Consider the following 22,058-nt stretch of genomic DNA (forward strand, 5'->3'; position numbering starts at 1 on the left):
GATATATATATGTGAAACCTATAGAATTCTCCATGTATTTGTAAAATATACACCACGGGACTCATTTTCAAAAAAGAAAGACATCCCAAAAAAGTAGCAGTTGGATATTCTGGCTGGTAAGACATCCAAGTAGTCATTTTTGAAACCGACTTTCTAGATGTCTTGCCAGACTTCTTGTCTGGAGTGTATCCAAAGTTCAAGGGGGGGGGGGGCGTGTTGGAGGCATGTTATGGGCAGGCTTAGGGCGTGCTTAGCGCTTGGATGTCTTGTGGCCATAAACATTTATCAAGATGTCCAGACATTTGGAGCTAGACCTGTTTTAAAAGCAAATAAGGGACAAAAAAGATACCCAAACTGCCCAGATGACCACTGGAGGGATTAAGGCATGACCCCTCCACATTCCCCAGTGGTTACTGCCCCCTCCCATCCCCCAAATTTCTGAATGTCTCTATAACAGCAGCACATGATATGGGAAATCCTAGTACGGCAGCAAGCAGGTATCTGGAGTAGCCTGGCGGGTGATATAGTAGGAACCATAGAAATTTGATTTGATTTGATTTTGATTTTATTTCTTATATACCGCTATACCGTGAGGTTCAAAGCGGTTTACAATGAAGATAGATTAAAGATACATTAAAATAAAATAAATAAAAATGGTACTTTGGATTTCCCTAGATGTCCCGAAGGCTCACAATCTAGCTAGACTCATATTCCACTCTAACCACTAGATTTATGGTGGAAAGTGTGAGCCCATCAAAATTCTACTGTATTGACATAAGGTGACACCTATAGCCATTAGGGCTGTTAGGGTGGTAGACAGGTGGGTTTAGAAGGTTTGGGGGGGAGGAGTGTTGGAAGGCTTATCATACATTATAGGGGTGTTATGGTGAGATGTATACCTTTCACCTTTTATGTAAAGTTCACAGCAGAGCCCCCTAAGATGCCCCACTGCTTTGCCGGCATGTCTTTGTGGCCAGGCCATTAAAAATGCTGGCCCCTCTTATATGTAAATGGCTTGTTTCAACTGGACGTCCAATTCTTCAAAAATGGCCCAAAAAAGATAGATGTCTTGCTAGGCCATGATAACTGAAAATGAAAAAAAAGTACAAAGGACCGTCCAGATTCGAGAATGGATGTGAACTTTATTTAGGGACCCATTTCTGAGTCTGGATGGTCCTTTGTGCTTTTTTTTTTCCTCATTTTCTGGTGTGGTTTGTACTTTGACCCTTTCCTACACTGACTGAGCGTTTTTTTATTATAACCTTCAATGCATAACCCTCCTTCCCACTGCCCGCCAACCCAGCCAGCTGATTAACTGTTCCCCTTAACTTTATCCATTACATCCTGTTTCTCTGTCTTGTCTGTTTAGATTGTAAGCTCTTTCGAGCAGAGACTATCTTCTTTGTGACTCCGTACAGCGCTGCGTGTGTCTGGTATTGCTATAGAAATAATTCCTAGTAGTAGTAGTGTGAAGAGTTTCAGTCTTTGGGAAAGAGATGAGATTGTGATGTCATAATGCCCCATTCCACCAATAATGAGCCAACCTCATCAGTGATGTCACAATGGCTTGATTGTCTTGTACTCCCCTCTGCCCTCCAACCCAGCCAGCAGATTAACTGTTCCCCGTAACTGTATCCATGACATCCTGTTTGTCTGTTTAGATTGTAAGCTCTTTTGAGCAGGAACTGTTTTCTTCTTCTTTGTGACTCTGTACAGCGCTGCGTACTTGTGGTAGCACTATAGAAATAATTAATAGTAGTAGTAGGTTATTTTCAGAAAAATAAAATATGCCTTACAGTTTTGAAAATGGCCTATTTGATTTTTGGACATTTTTCTGAAGACGTCCTATTGAAAATGGCTCTCTATATAACATGCACATATATTCACAGAATAGCACAGGGGTGGAAAGTCTTTATAGAGAGCCAAATGAATATTAGTACTATTCTTGATGAGCCCCAACATTATATAATGTTGCAACTGGAAATGGGGACAAACTGCTAGAGTGGCGATTTTGAAAATATTTGCAAAGTGCAGTATTTAAAATCGCCAAACTCTGCTTAATGACATTTTTTGCGTATACATAAGAACATAAGAATTGCCGCTGCTGGGTCAGACCAGTGGTCCATCATGCCCATCAGTCCACTTTCGTGGCGGTCCCTAGGTCAAAGACCAGTGCCCTAACTGAGATCAGCCCTACCTGTGTACATTCCAGTTCAGCAGGAATATGTCTAACTTTGCCTTGAATCCCTGGAGGGTGTTTTCCCCTATAACAGCGTCCGGAAGAACATTCCAGTTTTCTACTACTCTCTGGGTGAAGAAGAACTTCCTTAAGTTTGTATTTTTTAACTTTAGAGAGTGCCCTCTCGTTCTCTGTACCTTGGAGAGGGTGAACCACTTGTCTTTATCTGCTAAGTCTATTCTCTTCAGTATTTTGAATGTTTCGATCATGCCCCCTCTCAGTCTCCTCTTTTCAAGGGAGAACAGGCCCAGTTTCTCTAGCCTCTCTCACTGTACGGCAACTCCTCCAGCCCCTTAACCATTTTAGTCGCTCTTCTCTGAACCCTTTCGAGTAGTACCTTGTCCTTCTTCATGTATGGTGACCAGTGCTGGTCGCAGTACTCCAGGTGAGGGAGCACCATGGCCTGGTACAGCGGCATGATAACCTTCTCCGATCTGTTTGTAATCCCCTTATTAATCATTCCTAACATTCTGTTCACCCTTTTCGCCGCCGCCATGTATTGCGCGGACGGCTTCATCGACTTGTCGACCAGTACTCCCAAGTCTCTTTGCTGGGGGTCTTTCCAAGTACCGCACCAGACATCCTGTATTCGTGTATAAGATTTTTGTTACCTACATGCATCACCTTGCACTTATCCACGTTAAACCCATGGTTTCATGGGCCACATTTGACTCGCAGGTTGCTCTCACCTGGAATAGCGTTTAGGTGTAATTTGGGCTTTTCACGCCTTTATTTTAAACATGTAATTACTATGGCCTGGGTTCTTTAAATGGCGCCGTTGTCAGTGGCTGCCTTGAAAACATCTGCCGATCGCTTGTCAATCACATGACGGCGCCATGTAGAGAATCGTGCCTCCGGCAAAAGTAGACACTGGAAATGTAGGGCAAGATTTTCAAGGCCTACATTTCCGGCGCCTACCTTTGATGTGAATTGCACCTACCTTTGAAAAAACAATTGGGATCCAGTGAAGGCTGGAAGGAGTGGGTTAAGTATGAGAAATTGTATGCTCGTCTATCCAGTGAGGAAGACAATCAGAACTGACTGATAAGGAGTGGGATCCTACGCAGTTGAGCTTCTTTGGCTGGCAACTAACACATATCCTTGGCAGTACAGACCGGAAGACTGCATGGGCCAGTTGCCCTTTATCTGCCATCACCTACTTGTACTTTAGAACATCTCATAAATAAGGAGCAGCACTGAAAACTGAAGTTTTAAAGTAATGGCTTAAAGAAGAGTGGATCCCATTTTCATGCTAGATTTTAACATTTTCAATATTTTGTAAAGGTTCCCATCATTGTAAACCTTCAAAGTTTTGAAGTACTGACTCTTTTATATGCCTCAGAAAAATTAATACAGCACAGCTGAACAATAGACTCTGTGAAAGATATTTTTCTGGACAGGTTTACAAACTTTATAAGAAATAAAATATGTTAGAATGTGAAGGAAGACTGGAGAAAATCAAATGAAAAATCAACTGTGCTATGCAATAGATAATATTTTGAGCATGGCCATGGCATTACAGAGCTGAGTAGCAACCTGGTAAGAGGTAGGACCATCTCTTCCTGTTGCAAGAGGGGAGTGAGGAGGAAAAGGTATGTGAGCATGTCAGGCTTTGTCTGCGGGGAGGTGGCTATTTAAGGATGCCTGCCAGGAAGGCCATCAGATTAGGAAGTTGTGTCCATGAATAGGGTTACCAGATTTTCCAATCGGAAAATCCAGATCCCTAGACCTGTCCACAGGCCTGCCCAATTTTGCCCATTCCCACCCTATAACACCCTAATCCCGTCCCCAGTCCTGCCCTAGCCCCTCGCCCCACTGCCTGCTCTTATTGGGCAGGGAGGAAGTCCATGCGTATGCGATGATGTCACGCACGCGTGCGCGTGATATCATCGTGTGGCATCCACGCATGCGCGGACTTCCTGCTCAACATGATTTGAGGAGGCTTTTCATAACTCGGACAAAGTGTCGAGTTTTGAAAAGCTGTCCGAACCCCCGAAAATGTCCTCAAAAGGTAACTCTATGCATGAACTTTTCAGGGATTGATGGATAGTGACTCCCTCAGTAAAAGAATAATACAACTTGTGATCAACTCATAGGTATGGCTTCTTAAAGAGGATGGAGCTGTATATCCTCACTGATTTCTCCCTCCCCCTAACCTCACCTATTAGCACCTTTCCAAACACCTTTTGCCCTGGTATGGCTGCTTAAACCCACATTTCGGTGTCCAATGTGATGATGTGCTGTTGAACAGAAATGCATGTTGTCTGTCTGACAGTTATGATTTGAATCCCGTAAACACTGTGGTATTGATGCCTGTTTCTGTTAGCCTCGTATGAAATTATGGTCCAAAGGGTGGAAGGCTGCTGAGAAATCCAGCAACATTGCCTTGTTATGGTTTCTGTGGAGTTATTCAAGCAAGGGTATAGGAACTGTCTCCAGTCATGCCCACACCTGAAGCCAGATTGGCATGGGCCTAGCCAAGTTCTTTCATTTAGCCAGTCACCGTTTGAATGCAGGTTTGAATGCTGTCTTTTCTTTAACATGTCTCATGATAGGGATGTTAGATACTGGCTGGTTGTTTTTGAGCTTTTGCTGGTCAAGGGAGCTCTTTTTCAATAGTCACCAAAGCCCTTTAAAGCAGTGGTCTCAAACCCGTGGTTCGGGGGCCACATGCGGCCCGCCAGTTACTATTTTGAGGCCCTCGGTATGTTTATCATAATCACAAAAGTAAAATAAAACAGTTTCTTGGATCATATGTCTCTTTAGCTATAAATGATGATATTATTATTAAAGACTTAGCCAAAAGGAAAGATTTATAAACTATAAAGAGTTTTACCACATGCAAAATTGTCATTTCTTTAAAAAGACATTAACTATTTTTTTTCTGAGGCCCTCCAAATTACCTACAAATCCAAAATGTGGCCCTGCAAAGGGTTTGAGTTTGAGACCACTGCTTTAAAGTGTTGTTGGCCAAAGACCTTTCATAAGAGAACAATTTTAGTACTCGCTAGCAGTACTGCCAGACAGAGTTCAAAGGGGCAAGATAAGAGCCATAGACCTTTTAACATTTTTGAACAGCCTCCTCTGTTACCTTCTGGTTCAGCGGTCTCAAACACGCGGCCCGCGGGCCACATGTGGCTTTCCAGATTTTATTTGCGGCCCGCGGTCTGGAGGCATCATTCTCTTCCTTTAGGAGCAGCAGCCGGCTCGTTCGTTCAAAGCCGCGGGTTGGCGGCTCCTTGCGCTATCCACTCCTGCATCGGAAGCCTCTCTGATGTCACAACATCAGAGAGGCTTCAGACGCAGGCACGGATCTTGCAAGGAGCCGCCACCCGTGGCTTTGAACGAATGAGCCGGCCAGACACGCTGCTGCTCCAGTGGCGTACCAAGGGGGGGGTACCACTGTTCTCCCTAGAGTGCGGCTCATCTAGAGTAGCGGTGCCGAACCTGCTTCCCTTCCCTTCTCACTGCTGCCATCGGGGATCAGGCCGGCACCGTGTTCTTTGATCTCCCTGCTTCTCTTCCCTGCGGGGCCGACCAACTCTTGCGGCCCGATGTCAATTCTGACGTCGAGAGGACGTTCTGGCTAGCCAATCGCTGCCTGGCTGCCTGGAACGTCCTTTCCGACGTTAGAATTGAGAGTTGGTTGGCCCGGTGCAGAAGAGAAGCAGGGAGATGGCCTGTTCCCGATAGCGGCAGCAGCAGCAACAGCAGCAGCCTATTCCTCGGTGGCGGTGGCATGGGGGAGGGCAGGAAGGAAGGAAGAAAGAAAGAAAGAAGGTGGGGTGGGGACAGGGAGCCAGAAAAAAAAGCAAAAAATGGGGCGCGGAATCAGAGAAAGACAGACAGAGAAAGAAAGAAAAAGTTGGGGGAGGGAATGAGGTCTGGAGGAGAGGAAGCATACAGGAGGCTGAAAGAAGGGAAGAAGTATAGGATTGCACAGTCAGAAGAATAAAGTGCAACCAGAGACTGATGAAATTTGCAAACAAAGGTAGGAAAATGATTTTATTTTCAATTTAGTGATTGAAATGTGCCAGTTTTGAGAAAGAAAAGATATTGAACTTTAAATGTGAGTGCTGCAGAAAAAAATAGAGTACTTGGAGGGCTGCAGAAAAAATAGTTCATGTCTTATTAAAGAAATGACAATTTTGCATGAGGTAAAACTCTTTATATATCTTTCCTTTTAACTGTTAAAGGAAAGTTTTATAAACTATAAAGAGTTTTACCTCTTGCAAAATTGTCATTTCTTTAATAAGACATGAACTATTTTTTCTGCGGCTCTCCAAGTACCTACAAATCCAAAATGTGGCCCCGCAAAGGGTTTGAGTTTGAGACCACTGTTCTGGTTGAATGAGTTGTAGATTGCTGTGCATGGTGGGGGGAGGAATGCTGGTGGGAGGCTCTATGGAACTGCCTGTAGGTCCTGATAAAACCTTAATTTTGCTGACAAATCATTGCAGGTCAGTTGTGACTAGGAAGGCACGTTCTGTTGTGGGGATTGCAATAGACCATTTATTATTTTGAATTCTTGCTTGGTTGAATTTGTAGCTTGTTCATTGCATTGAGAGAAATATTGTTGGTTTTTTTTAATACATTGCTGTTGTTTCCTTCAGTTGAGCCTGTGTTCGTGTAGGTGAGATTTGTGCCATTCTTTTTCCAGTTTGTGTCTTTCATGCTTAAGGACCTGTGGTTCCAGGAAAAGCCATGAGGAACATTTGTGCACAGACTCGTAGGGTTACCATATGGCTCCAGAAAAAAGGAGGACGGATTGAGACGTCCGGGTTTTACTTCTACTGAAAGCAATGGAAGTCAAACCTGGATGTCTCAATCCATCCTCCTTTTTCTGGAGCCATAAGGTAACCCTAGCACAGAGCATACAGCCTTCTTTTGCTGGGCTCTTTTTTTTCTAAGGCCATCGCTAAGGATGCATTCCAGACGGCAGTCTGTTTTGGCACGTAGTCCATCTTTTCCCACATAGGGGTTTGGGAAGAACTAAATGGATAATGGCAACGGTCAACCACAATCTTCACAGTAAAGCAGTTTAAGAAAGAACAGCATTTTTTTCTGGCCTAACTTAAACCACTTAACTATAGGGATCATGCCTGAATATCACCAGAATTCATACAGCTAGATTGAATGCTTTCCTAGTGCTCTGGCAGAATGCAGGTAATGCCGAAATGGTCAGAGAAAATTATTGGCGATACTTGCTGTTTAGCGTTATTGAAAATTAGCAGACAGAGAACTCATCCTTATAGCAGGCGCTAGGGTGACCAGAAGAACAGAAGGGAGACCTTTTGGCTAGCCCTGGTTTTAAAATTATATCTCAAAGCAGTGTAGTATTTGTAGTTCATGATCCTATCCATTTAAATCAGTGCTGCATGTCCCATAATGCACCAGGATGAGATTGGCAGAAGTCCAGGACTGGGCAAAAAGTCTCACTTCTAGAATAGGTAACCTGGTCGCATGTGTGGATAAAATCTTTTGAATACTGGGTCATTAATTTTTAAAGTTTACCAAAACAACCATGCAACATTTTGCTTAAGCATGTGAGACTACTCACTTCCATATTAACCCCCCCCCCCAACAAATACAAACAAACTATCCCATCTGAATTGAGAGAACAAGTGCTCTTTTCTAACATACTAAAGTGTATAAAAGTAATTTAACTCTTTCCAGTTTTAATCATTATTAGAGGAATTTGAAATTGACTAGATAAGATAAATTTGAACTAATTAATTAAAAAAATCTCTCTGATGAATTTGGGGGTGGTGGAGTGGGGGAGGAAGGAAGAGAAGATGAAAATTGCTGCCCTAATATTAACTGGATAAGCTTCGTCTCTTGGGGGGGGGGGGGGTCTCTGCGTTTGTGTGGTGTGACGTGATAATGTCGCCAGCATCCACGCGTGAGTGTGACCTTGTCATGTTGCATCCGTGCATGCGCAGAGGCTCTCCAGATGCAGCCCTGAGGTCAATGCTTTTCAAATGCCGGGTTTTGAAAACCCATCCGGACACCTGGACAGTCCTCTAAAAAGAGGAAATGACCAGGTGAATCTGGACATCTGGTAACCCCATTCAACTCAAATGTGCAAATTATATGCACGCTGTTTGGGTTGAGCATTGCCTGCTAAAGGGGTTGGAACTTCCCAGGGCATGCCCATAAGAGATGGGCGATAGACACAACTTTTGAGTGCATGTCCAGGAAATCTTGAACTATTTACCCCCCCCCCCCAGTGGTCCAGTGCATCATTCCCCTAGACCAGGGGTAGGCAATTCCGGTCCTCGAGAGCCGGAGCCAGGTCAGGTTTTCAGGATATCCACAATAAATATGCATGAGATAAATTTGCATCTCAAAGAGGCAGTGCATGCAGATCCATCTCATACATATTCATTGTGGATATCCTGAAAACTTGACCTGGCTCTGGCTCTCAAGGACCAGAATTGCCTACCCCTGCCCTAGACAACCTGATCCTCCCCTCCCCTCCATCAAAAAAAGATATCCCTGGTGGTCTAGTGGCCAGGCCAGGCTTCCAGCTCGACAGCCCTCCGTGTTCTCTTCCTTTCTCCCTAAACTGTGGTGCCCAAGCTAAATATTCCCCCTCCCTCCCTGTACTTTTGCCTCCAGGCTTGCCTCTTCATAATGGTGACACCCTGCCCCTGTCCGGTGCATCCTGGGATGCACTAGGAGGGGCCTAAGTGTCATATAAAGGAGATAATCTACTTATATAGTGCTCAGGCCATTCCCAGTACCTCCCAGGATGTACTTAGCAGGATGCTGCCATTTTGAAGAGGCGGGCCCGGAGGCAGGAGGGAGGGATGCCTACTCCTCCCTGTCACTTCAGAAAAGGTACTGGGAGGGAGGGGGTGTTTAGCTTGGAAAGTGTCACTGACTGGCAACATCGGGGAGTTTCTGCCCACCAGAGCTGGGCCCCTTCCAGCTCCTCTGTACCTCAGGTTTTTAAAGATTGAGTTGGGGGTCACAGGGCAGGACATAGAAAGCAGGGTGGGATAAAATGTTGTGTTCCCCTCTCCCACACTTTGTCAGACCGCCTCCAAAATTGATGGTCTAACAATGTCACTGGTACACACTGAGCCAGAATAAAATTAAACAAGTAAGTCAAGGACTGCATTTATTACAACCATATTTTTCACACTTTCCAGCTGATATTGATGACATGAAGATATGCTACACTCTAAGAACAGGATCTAATGCTACCAGTGACATCTTCCATTTCACGGTTGAAGACAGTGGTAAGTGAAGTGCTTCATTCTTTCAATGTTTTCATTGTTGGCTAAAAATTTTCTGCTATCCATTTTAGCAGATGTTTTGCTTAATTACAGGAAGCACCAATAAGCTGGTATCATACCGTGTGTTCTTTGTGCTGTGAACTATTATTATAACAGCTTCAGAGATCTAAGGTGGACTGAACAGTTTTGAATTCAAGAAACATGGTATGGTTTTTCAAGGCAGCTGTTCCTCATTCTTAATTGAGTAGCTCCTCAGACAAGTTGAGGAAGAGTCTAGGGGACAGGGTTCATCTTAGTCCTGATGTCATTATCCCTGCCCATGAAAATAGACTCACTCTTAGAGCCATCCTGACTTTGACACAGAAGACCTGCTGCTCTTGGATTTCTAGAGCTGGTTTCACTTTTTTTTCTCATTTGGGAAAACCAGTGCGGCATTGACATCAGCTTTATAATTTGCTTATGCAATAAAATCAGAGCGGAGTACAGCAATCAAAAGAATACAATCCATTCATTATGAGGAAGCAATAATACAATAATCCAAGAACCAACTAAAATAAAAAAAAAAATATATATATATCATATCAAACAACCTTAAAAACTCCACAGTTCCTAATAATTAGATGGAAAAATGTTACATCTAAAGCGCTGTTCCTAGTGCAGCATCTGAAAATGACCAAAGAGGAGCAGTTGGAAAACCTCAGTTAGTTTCTTCAAATTGTGGTCTCTCCTTTTACATTTCACTCCAAAACTCTGTTCGCATGCAGTGGCATAGTAAGGAGTGTGTGTGTGTGTGTGGGGGGGGGTATGCCACGGGCCCCCTCATAGTGAGGGTGCAGGCACCCGTCCTCTCCACTCACCTTCTCCCCCCACTGCCATGCATGCATGCCTGCCGCTTCCCTTTCCCCATATCTCTGGAATATTCCTGGCGCGAGCAGCAACCCCCAACCTGTTGACACGTCGGCTCTTCCTCTGATGTCACTTCCTGGACCCCCGCCTAGGAAATGACAACAGGAAGAGCCGACACTGGCGCAACAGCAACTTGGGGATTGCTGCTCATGCCAGGAATGTTACAGAGATACAGGTGAAGGGAAGCGGTGCGCATGCAGAAGGAAGGGGCGGGGAAGGAGTACGTGGAGGGGGAGGGGCGAAGAGAGAGGGCGAGGGGTGCCACCACCCCGGATGCCTCTCACCCTCTCACTAGGCCACTGTTCACATGTACAGTATTTACTTCTGGAGTGAAACTACCTTATTGGATAGGGATATGAAACTTTCCAGGCCCCTTGTATGATCGCAGGGAGCATCAGTGAATTTAGAGCAAATACAGATTCACTTGCATGTATACAACACGTGAAAAGAGCTGAGCATTGGCGGTGGAAGGTTCGAGTGCTTCTGTTTCGATCCTAAAGACAGAACCTGTGTAGCATTAACACAGAGTGTCAAATATAAGCTGTGTATATAAAAGCACAACTCTGATATATGATGGCAAACAGTGTACACTAACTCAATCTCTTTAAATATAATATACCAAGTGGTCTAGATAATCAATAAACATTCAATAATAAACCACCCACTTAGGGAAGTCTGCAATCTACCTATGGCATTAGAAGCCGACTTGCGTAGTGCTCCTTACTCCGAGGCCTTTTTCCTGAAATTAAGATTAATCAAATCGGCTTCTAATGCCATAGGTAGACTGTAGACTCCCCTACCTAAGTGGATGGTTTATTATTGCATGTTTATTGGCAAACAGTGTACAGCACAGAGAAATGGGATCTGCTTCTGAGGCTGAATACTGAAATTGTGGTCACAGAAGGTTTTTGATGTTTTGGTGCCTGTGTGACACAATAGGCATATTATTCTTGAAGTGGGTTTAGGATTGCCTGCATGTTACCGTACTCATCCTGGAGACCTGTGCCGGAAAAGTAAATAATTATTGTATAGCGAGTGATGATGTTCTTGTAAAATTATACACGAAGGCTCATTCCAGGGTGGTCCATCCTCAAGTTGTAATTCAGCAGCTTCCAGTAAAATCTTCTCTAGCATACTCTTAGAAGCCTGAAAGACGTCTTGTGGTGCAGTTCAGCTCAGCCCAGCCTAAGGCACTGCTTCAGCTTTGGCAGGTTGATTTCTCTGACTAGTATTGCAGTTTTGCCCCCCTGTGATTTTCTTGCCCATCCTCCTTGGGTAATTTGACATGGTGATTAAGACCTCTATACAGGAAGAGTTTATTCGATTTTCTATACTGTTCTCTCAGGGGAGCTCAGAACGGTTTACATGAATTTATTCAGGTACTCAAGCATTTTTTCTTATCTGTCCTGATGGGCTCACAAATTATCTAATGTACCTGGGGCAATGGGGGGGGGATTAAGTGACTTGCCTAAGGTCACAAGGAGCAGCGTGGGATTGAACCCACAACCTCAGGGTGCTGAGGCTGTAACGCTTTAGACTGCATTTAAGCCAGTAACAATTGCTCCTTCTGCTCAGGTCTACCCTTTCCTTGTGTCCTAAGCACAATGCACAATGCATCTACAAACAGCTGTCACTGGAAGGCAGAAGCCCCCAGCTGTTTATGCTTGCCCTTCAGAGAGAAATATTGCTAAGAAGGCATAGGGTCAACTCGCTGCAGGTTTACCAAGCACAGTGTCTCAAACTGAATTGCAGAATGCTCTGAGAAGAAATGGTATGTCACGTCTTGTTGCAGGCTCGATTCTCTTCTTTTCTTTGACCAGTCTGCTCCTCCATTTGATTTGTTTTATCATCGTTTAAAAAAATTTTTAAAGCTCACCTTTTTAAAGACGCATTCAATCTTTTACCTTCCATCCAATAATATGACGTCTCAAGTTTTAAATCAAATTCACCCTTCCGTTTGTTCTTCCCATCACTGTTTTTCTTCTTCTCTATCTCAGAACTGTAACTTTTCCCCCCTTTTCCTCACGACTCATGTAGGTTTTACCCCATAACTTTGAAGTTATTTTGTTCGTCAGCACTCCCTGTTTGTTTGTTTTGATTTATTAAATTGTACATCGCTTAGTAAATTAAATAAGCGATCCATCAAATACCAATAAAAACTTGAAACTTAAACTTGTTTGTCAGACCTCTCATCTTTTACCAGCTCTCATACTAGGCCTCCAGCTGTCCGGTAACTGAATAGCTGATTGAAGAAGATGAGCGGAGGGGAGGAAGAGGGTTATGCCAGATGGCTGAAAGTCATTCCCTCTTAGGTGCTCAGGACCCAGCATGCACAAGAACATGGAGGCACTCATGTTCAGCAACATTTCTTGACTAGAGAAGAGCAAGGCTTCCATGTCAAATATGAACTAGGAAGGCAAAGGGTCATGGATTTGATATATCAGCTTTCTGTTGTACAACCAGAGTGGTTCACATATTATATATAGGTAATGTCTCTGTCCCTAGTGGGCTCACAATCTAAATTTTTGTACCTGGGGGCAATGGATTCTTAAGTGATTTGCCCAGAATCACAAGGAGCCTCAGTAGAAATTGAACCAATTCTCCAGGTTCTCAACCCACTGCTTTAGCCAGAAATCGGGCTGTTTTACCTTCACACATTATATGTGGGAAAAATATTCTTTTTTACAAACAAATTGGTTAAAAATATATAGAAACAAATTTTAGAATATAACAGAAGGTATTTTTATGTAATTAATTGTGTTGCAAATTGCAGCAATAGAAGCCAACTGTTGGCACAGTTAGCGCAGATCATTGCTCAGCTTCCATGGAATATTTTCTGTACTGTGTAGCAGGACAGCAAATGCCCTTTTGTGTAGTTGCAGGAGGAACATTTTGGATCCCTGATTCAGAATCGGGTCCCACCAAATGCCCCCTCCCCCTGCAGGCCCCGTACCTTGAAGTTGGGAGCAGGAGGTAATGAAAACACCTCCTGCAACGATACTGGCCTTGGTGCATCATGTGATATACAGTGAAGGGGCCTAAGGCTGTAATTGGCTCAGACGCGATGGGCTTCTCTCATGGGAGGGGCCTGAGGCCTCTGAGCCAATCAGGGACTTCCTTAGAAAGGAGCCTAAGGAAATCCCTGATTGGCCAAAACAAATAGTCAATCAGGGACTTCCTTAAGCTCCTTCCTAAGGAAGTCCCTGATTGGCTCCTTCCTCGACGACACTGGGCCAATCAAGGACTTCCTTAGGCCAATCAAGGACTTTCTTAGGAAGGAGCCTAAGGAAGTCCCTGATCAGCCATTTGTTTTGGGAGGAGCAGGAAGTGTTTTCAATACCTCCTGCTCCCAACTTCAAGGTACGGGGCACAGGGGCCTGGAGGAGGAGGGGGCGTCCGGTGGCAAGAGGGAGTGGGCATCCTTACTGCCTTTTTTCTTAGGGGGAGGTGTTTCCGGGCTGGAGGGAGTGAGCATCTCAACTGCTGTTTGTTTTAGGGTTGCTGCGTTTGTTTGGGGGAGCGATTGTCGGGCATCATTGGGGGACAGCCATTGCCAGCGGTGGGGTTTTTTAAAAAATGGGATATATTTTGCTTGTGTAATACATATATCCAAAAATCTATGCGTGTTACAAAAAACCACACATAAACATAAGTAAATGCACAAGCCCTAAAATTCTAATACTATCGTGTCACAAATTTAGACTTTCTAAAAGTATTCTACCTTCAAAATACCCCCCCCTCCAAAAAAAAAACCCACACCAAAAAACCCCTAGTTTATTAAACAAAATCTACATAACAAAACTAACATTCTTTATAAACAAACAATAATAAAAGAATAGTGGCATCGTCACATTAGAGAATGACATGGGGACCTTTACCATGGTAAACTGTGGTCACCGCAGTAAATCCACAGGAATGGAGACTGGTTTACCTCAGATGGGGACAAGACTTTCACCGCCCCGTGGGAATGGAGACAAGACCTTTTATCACCCTGTGGGAGCAGTGAAAAGTCTTGCTCCTGTGGTAAAAAAAAAAAATTGTACCTGTGTCAGCCTCGGCATCTCCTCCCCAGCTCCTCTTGCGACTATTTTACCTTCAGGAGCCAGCCATGCCACGATGAAGACAGAAGGAACCCAGGGACGAGGATGAGCTCACGGGGACGGGGCGGGAATGGTGATAAATTTTTTCCCTGTGTCATTCTCTACGTCACATCACAAATTTTTAAAAGCCTTCTGAAAATGCTAAGCCTTCAAACACGAAAGATAGAAATTTGATGGACAGTATCTAGAAGGGCGTTCCATAATTGAGTACCTACCACACCAAAAACACGAGAGCGAATATGTGCCCTAGCTATAGATCGTAGCGTACTATGGACTTATTAGCATGCGCTAAATCCATACGTTCACTTTAATAAAAGGACCCTTTTAGTTTGTAAAGTACAGTTTTAGACTTGTAGTAAAGAATTATGTAAATAATAAATTCAGATGTTTTTTTGACATGCTCTCACTCTGTAGCCAGGAGCACCTCGCCTCTGCCCAGCTAAAATTAGGAAATCGGCACATTATTTGAGTCAGGTAGGGGAAGCATTTTTCAGGCAAACCTTTTTACTCCATTAAACACCTAGTTACATGAATAAATAGTCTCGAAAATGATCGTCCCGGTCCTCCCTCTTCACTTCTTATAAAAGAGATAGAGAAAATGTGCCAGTTGAATGGATTATTTCCTTTTTTCTTTCCAGGGCTCTGATTTCTAGACACCCTATTATTTACACATTCCTTAGCTGGGTGGTAAGGAGCCATTTGCGTGAATGGTGTAGTATTTATTCAGACTTGGGAAAACATTGGATTGGATTGGATTTCAAAATATTGAGTGCAAAATACTTGACTGAAGGGAACAGGCCTATGTTAGGGAGGGGGGAGGGTGTTGCTGATGGCTACCTCTTTTTGGAGTAATAGCTACATTACAAGGCCACCAATTTAGACATTTCCATTTCTTGTGAGAATAAAAAGCTCAGCTTTCTCCCAGCTCCCTCTAGACATCAAAGTGTTGCTGCTGGTGTGGCTTAGGCAGTGTTTGGCAGAATGTCAGCAGCAGAGAAGCAGAGGCTGGTTTCCCTGTCCCTAGAGTAAAATCAAATTTCTGCTGTGAGTGGCACCATGTCAAGGTAATGCAGTCAGAGATTTGACTTAAACATAGGGGAAAACTTCTGTAATATATTGGAGGCAGCCTGTGCCTACATAAGTTGATTTGCCAGTTTTCGAATGAGCAAACACTTTCTGTGCTAGACCCGTGGAGGGGCATAATCGAAAGGGACGTCTAAGTCCTTTTGTGTCTAAGTCGCAAATCGTCCAAAGTAAAAAAACAGCCTAGGACACATTTTCGAAAAATACGTCCAAAATTTTTTTTGTTTTGAAAATCGTCTAATTATACGTCCTGCCGATCTGATCGTCCAAGCCACTAAATCGTCCATCTTTATACCACATTTCCGTCCAACTTTTCGTCCAAGTCAAAAATGCCTAGAACAAGCCCTGTTGGACGTGGGAGGGGTCTGCAAACTGAACACCCAGATATGGCATCTAAATAGTGGGGTACCTTATAGGGCACTGCTGTGAACTTCACAAAAAGGGTACCATGTCTTCTCCTCACTACAGCTTCCTTATAGGTCACGGTGAGCCCCCCAAACCACCTCCAGAATCCCCTAGACCCACTTATCTACCACCCTAATAGACCTTATGACCGCAGGAGCCACTTATATGCCAGTAAAAAAGGATTTTGGGGGTGCATAGGGGAGTGCACATGTTTAAATATCAATGCAGTGATTACAGGGGCTTATGGGCCTCCTCTCCATGGGTCCCTAACCCACCCCCAAGACGGCTTAAGACGCCTCTGTGCTGGACGACTAGGCTTTCTTATACCAGGCGGCCAGCTGATGATGGTCTGGAGGCTGAATTTTAAAGGTGTGATTAATATTTTTATGGGAGGGGGTCGGGGATAACTGGGGTAGTGTGTGGGGGTCTATTTTATGTGTTTTCAGTGCTTATCTTGTGACTTTAGGTGGGTTTTTGTGACTTAGACCGTGTTTTACATGCTCTAAGTCACAACGTCCAAGTTCCATCGATCGTGGGCTGTCTAACTTTCGGTTATACATGCTGTACGACTAAGTCTAAGCCGGCCCATGTCCCGCCCTTGACACTCCTCCCGAAATACCTCGTTTAGTTTTGGTCATTCAGCGGCACTATGTAGGCCTAGGTCATTTAGAAATACAGTGGAACCTTGGTTTACGAGCATAGTTCGTTCCAGAAGCATGCTCGTAAACCAAATTGCTCGTATATCAAAGCAAGTTTCCCCATAGGAAGTAAAGGAAACTGCTTTGATTGGTTCCACCTCCTCCCCCCCAACGAGGCTACCAGCGCTGCTCCATTCTCCCCCCCCCTTGAGGAATCCGACGCTGTTCCAAACCTCTCCCCGCGATCCAGCTTCCCCCCCCCTGCGAACCGGCATCCCCCCCGCTCGCATTGCCCCCTCTCCACCGCGATCCTACTTTCCCCCCTCCCGAGCAGTCAATGACACCCTTTACCCGACTTGGCACCAGTGCAGGAGCCCGAAGATCCTCCCTCTTCTGGCGCGGCTAGGTGGTGCGTCGGAGATCCTCCTTCTTCTGGTCTGGGCTGGGCTGGCCTGGCTTTGAGCATTTGCACATGCTCAAAGCCTTCTGGTCTCGCTCTCTCCGAGATTGAGAGCGAGACCAGAAGGCTTTGAGCATGCGCAAATGCTCAAAGCCAGTCCAGCCCAGCCCAGACCAGAAGAAGGAGGATCTCCAACGCACCGCCCAGCCCAGGCCGCGCCAGAAGAGGGAGGATCTTCGGGCATCGGCACTGGTGACAAGTCGGGTAAAGGGTGTCATTGACTGCTCAGGGGGGGAGGGAAGTAGGATCGCGGTGGAGGGGGGCAACGCGAGCGGGGGGGGGGATGCCGGATCGCTTTGTGGGGATGCCGGATCGTGGGGGGGAGGGGGGCAAGCTCGGTTTACGAGGCACCAAGTTTGCGAATGTTTTGCTCGTCTTGCAAAACACTCGCAAAATGGTGCACTCGTAAACCGAAGTACCACTGTACGTCCAAAACCCGTTTTTATTATCAGCACTTGGACATATTTGGGAAATGTTCGTCCAAGTGCCGACTTAGGCCAGTTTTTGGACGTTTTTCTCTTTTGATTATGAGCCCCTTAGGATCTTCCAATGAAATCCTTTTTTTTTTTTTGCCCGTGTCTGCCAACCTAAAACTGACTGGAAGCAGTAGGACAGGGAAATCACAGGAAAAAAATGCAGGAAAGAAGGTTCTATTCGATACACATAAAAAATACCAACTCTATTCTCTTGAAATCTTGAAACACAAAAGTAATTGTGTACCATAAACAATCCTACAACAAGGAGGAAAAAGCCCAGTCTAAATTTTCAGGGTTACTATGACTTCTGGAAATTAGTACAAAATGCTCTTTTTTTGTGTCGGATTCTATTGTCTGTAGATATTCATTTGATTTGGCTACTAGGGATGCTAGAAGACATCAGTGCATGCCATACTGAGACCTGTATACTGTTAGTCTTGCTGAGACAGGCAGGTCTACAGGTGTGGGTAAGAAATGTAAGCTTTGATTTTAGTTTACTTTTCTTTATAAGCTGAACAATACGTCAAGGAAAACTAACAGACAAGAATGCCAATTTTTTTTTTTTTTTACATTTTCCATTCTTCAACCCCCACCCCAAACCCTTCAAATTAGCAGCAAAGATACCAATATATTTTCCCCCATGCCTCGTTACAGGTAAATGAAAAAAAAACCAACCCATTAAAAAGAAAATTCATGGGGATTGCAGTGAGCTTTAATTTTAATAAGTGTGACTAGCGCAATAATATTTGACTTTTTATTATACCAGTGGTTTTAGGTCCAATGTTAAATGGTTTGTCTAGGTGTTCTGTTAATGCTGTTTTTGTGATCATACCCAGCAAGTTACTTAACCCTTTCAGGACCAAGGGACATATTTGTCCCATAACTTTAAAATCCTATAAATTTTGATTGGGATAGTCTACAGTTCTAAATTTGATATGTACGGATTCCATATGATACTGCCTTTATGTAAACAAACTGGTTCCGACATTCATTCATTAGCGTCGTTGCCAGATTGACGAGAAGATTCACTTGCCACACTGTCCATAAGCCAGAAGTTTGATTTTTTAAAAAAAAAATAATGATATTTCACAAAAAAAATCAATTTTTTGGCATCTGCAAGCCCTTTTTACCATAAAAATGTCGTCAAAACCACAAAAATTGGCCTACGATCCTTATGGTCCTGAAAGGGTTTTAAGAACATAAGAACATAAGTAGGACCATCTTTTGATGCAGAGAGTAATTTAATGAATAAATTACACAACACGTTTTCAAAAAAATACTTTGAGCTCCTTTTACAAAGGTGCACTAGCGTTTTTAGCGCACGCACCGGATTACTGCGCGCTATAGCGTGTGCCAGCAGAAAAAATTCCGCCTGCTCAAGAGGAGGCGGTAATGGCTAGCACGCGCGGCATTTTAACGTGCGTTATTCCGCACGTTAAGGCCCTAACGCACCTTTGTAAAAGGAGCCCTTTGTTAATAAAGTGAATCAACAAACACTTTAAAGAATATCTAATTAAAGGGTTGTGCTCAGAGATAAGGAGGAAAAAGGGGAACGTGTTCCCCAAAAAACCTCACCACCCAATCATTACTATATCCTCAAAATATAATGAGTAATTTAATGGCAACAATAAATGGATTGACAAAGAACATAAGAACTGCCGCTGCTGGGTCAGACCAGCGGTCCTTTGTGCCCAGCAGTCCGCTCACGTGGCTGCCCCTAGGTCAAAGACCAGTGCCCTAACTATTTTTCTATCTCCCTCACTGGGGCTACCTAGATTGGAATTTGTTAAACTAAAATCTACTGTTTTGCCTTTTTTATTTTTTCTTATGCTATTCACCTATCAGATTCCTTTTGAAATGTTTTCAAAAATTGTTAGTGACTTGTTAACTCAGAATATTCTGGAACATGTGCCAGAAACAAAGCATTTCTGCTCCCAACTTATTGCCCAGATTTTTGCACATTATCCCATGGTACCAATTTCTAGATTTAAAATGTCTCCCATTATTTGTGAGCGTATATAATATATGTATCGGTCTTCTATAGTTTCCTGGCGTAATATTGTAAATTACTTGGAATGAAATGTAATGTGATACTTAGTGTAACAGAAGGAAAAGATTTGTTTTGAACATTGAATTCCATGCTCAATCTAATTCTGCTTTAGTAGTGTTTTTAAATAAATAAAAACATTGGAAATGACAGAAGGAAAGACCATATGGCCTATGCCCATCCATAGAAATACCGGGCAAGTACACAAGATGTTTACCATTCAATTAGGTCTCGCAGCTAAAGAGATCATATTCCAGAAAAAAACAGATCTCTAAAAAGTGAGAAAAAGGACCTCAAACACCCCAAGTCTTTTATGGGTTAATGAATATTATCACTGGTCCAGAAAAAAACTCACAATTTTTTAATTTTTAATTTTTTGCTGTCAAAAATAAAATATTGGGTATTACTAACACTGAAGAGGCCTCATACTGCCGTCTGGCAGCCAATCAGGATGCACTTTTTTTTTTTTTTTTTTTAAAGTGTGCGAGGCAGGATGCCTAAATTGTAAGCTTCTGTAGTGCATCTACAGAGACACATACTCCGCGCTTAAGCATGCCCAAGGTGGAGCATGGGCGTGGTTTTACCTGGAAGTGGCCTAGGGCAGGCTTAAGCATCTATACGCCTCTCCGTAGACACGATTCTGAATAGGACGCCGATACGCGATTTAACACGTGATCAGCATCCGCTTCTTAGGCGGCCGCCGATATCAGTGTCCTATACAGAATCAGGCCCGTAGGGCCACTTTTGCAAAGCCACGATAGCATTTCTGCCATGGTAAATGAACTGAAGCCCATTTAATTCCTTTGGGCTTCGGTGCATTTACCGTGGGAGACTCTACCGCCTTAAAATTATGCAATATAATTTGAACAATACTTTCATCTCAGCTGGTAACCAGTGTATCTGAAGATATGAAGAAGAAACATTGTCATATTTCTTTACTGAAAATATCAAGTGAATTGAGGTACAGATGCTTAAGTCGGGCATCTGTAACTCGGGGACTACCTGTAGTTTCATTGTGGTAAGGAGTGGCCTAGTGGTAGAGCTGTTGCCTCAGCACCCTGAGGTTGTGGGATCAAATCCCATCACTGCTCCTTGTTTGGCCCTGGGCAAGTCACTTAATCCTCCATTGCCCCGGGTACAAAATAAGTACCTGTAGATATGTAAACCACTTTGAATGTGTAACCGCAAAAAGGCAGTGTACAAGCCCCATCCCCTTCCCCTAATTGTCCACATTACTCTGCAGTAACTGCAAAGTCTCTGCGGTAATTGTAATTGTTGCAAGTGTTCTCAGCATTTTCCGTGCAGTTAATAGAGAGGAAAAATGTTTACTTCATGATCAGTGCATGGACAGCATGGATTCATTTGTAGTAAATGCATGTGTTCTATCTGCAGTGGACCCCATGTGCTAACTACATGTTACAGTCCATTCTAGTCAGCTGCAGATAACCCCATTTCCTCGCTTTGCAGATAGTGTGCAAATTAGTGTATGCTGTTATATCAGTGCAGTAACGTACTCCTGCCCGGTTAAACTCTTTTGACTATAGAACGGTTATTATTTTACTTTGGCAGTACACACTAATTACTGTCCATGCTTATGGCACTCTTTTGTGGCAACCTCCCTCCCTATTTTTCTGTTTTGGTATTATTCTGACACTTACCTCCCTTCCTAATGTGTCTTTGTTATTTAACGTTAAGAACGTAAGAATAGCCTTACTGGGTCAGACTAATGGTCCATCTAGCCCAGTATCCTGTCTTCATGAAGGTCAGTCAAAGTCACAAGTACCTGGCAAAAACCCAAACAGTATGGTTAAAATTATAAGATAAAAGTGGTTTTTCAAGTATCTGCGGTGGCAAGTCAAATGAACCGTATCTGCAGACTCTTATTTCTATAATTACATTATATTACATTAGTGATTTCTATTCCGCCTTTACCTTGCGGTTCAAGGTGGATTACATAAGAATTGTTAAGATATTAAGAAGTACTTAGGGAATAATTTGAACATTTTCTGGTTTGCTAAAGAGTAGTTGGTATTGCAGGAGGTGTTCGGAGTATGTTTGGTTGTGTTATATTGGTTTTATGTATTTTTTGAAGAGTAGGGTTTTTGTTTCTTTTTTGAAGGTTTTGTAGTCTGTGGTCAAAGTCAGCAGATCGGTGAGTTGTCGGTCCAGTTTCGCTGCTCTGGTGGCCAGTAGGTTGTCATACATTTTTCTTCATTTGACGCCCCCAACTACCTTGACTTCAGAAAAAAACTCAAAACTCACTTATTCAAGGGACAGAACCCTTAACACACCCTTTCACTTCTTCAACTCCCATCAATACACCTGATCCTCCACCTTCCCCTCTTATTGTACCCACTTAACCTATTAACTTCAATGATCAGCATTTTCCTGTAAATAAAATATTACCTTCCTATTGTACAATCTTGTATATTCTTGTCAACCTCAATGACCTGTACATTC

The 22,058-nt window shown here is 43.5% G+C and overlaps 1 protein-coding gene across 2 annotated transcripts in view; it reads left to right on the forward strand.

Moving 5' to 3' along the window:
- The window catches only part of FREM2 (FRAS1 related extracellular matrix 2), a 277,418-nt gene that overhangs the window by 17,993 nt on the left and 237,367 nt on the right, over positions 1-22,058 (forward strand). For both annotated transcript variants that reach the window (XM_033948675.1, XM_033948676.1), the window contains exon 2: positions 9,397-9,486. In XM_033948675.1, the coding sequence (XP_033804566.1) occupies positions 9,397-9,486 (90 nt within the window). The remainder of the gene's footprint in view (positions 1-9,396; positions 9,487-22,058) is intronic.

This window comes from Geotrypetes seraphini, chromosome 6, assembly GCF_902459505.1.
Source record: "Geotrypetes seraphini chromosome 6, aGeoSer1.1, whole genome shotgun sequence".
NCBI lineage: Eukaryota > Metazoa > Chordata > Amphibia > Gymnophiona > Dermophiidae > Geotrypetes > Geotrypetes seraphini.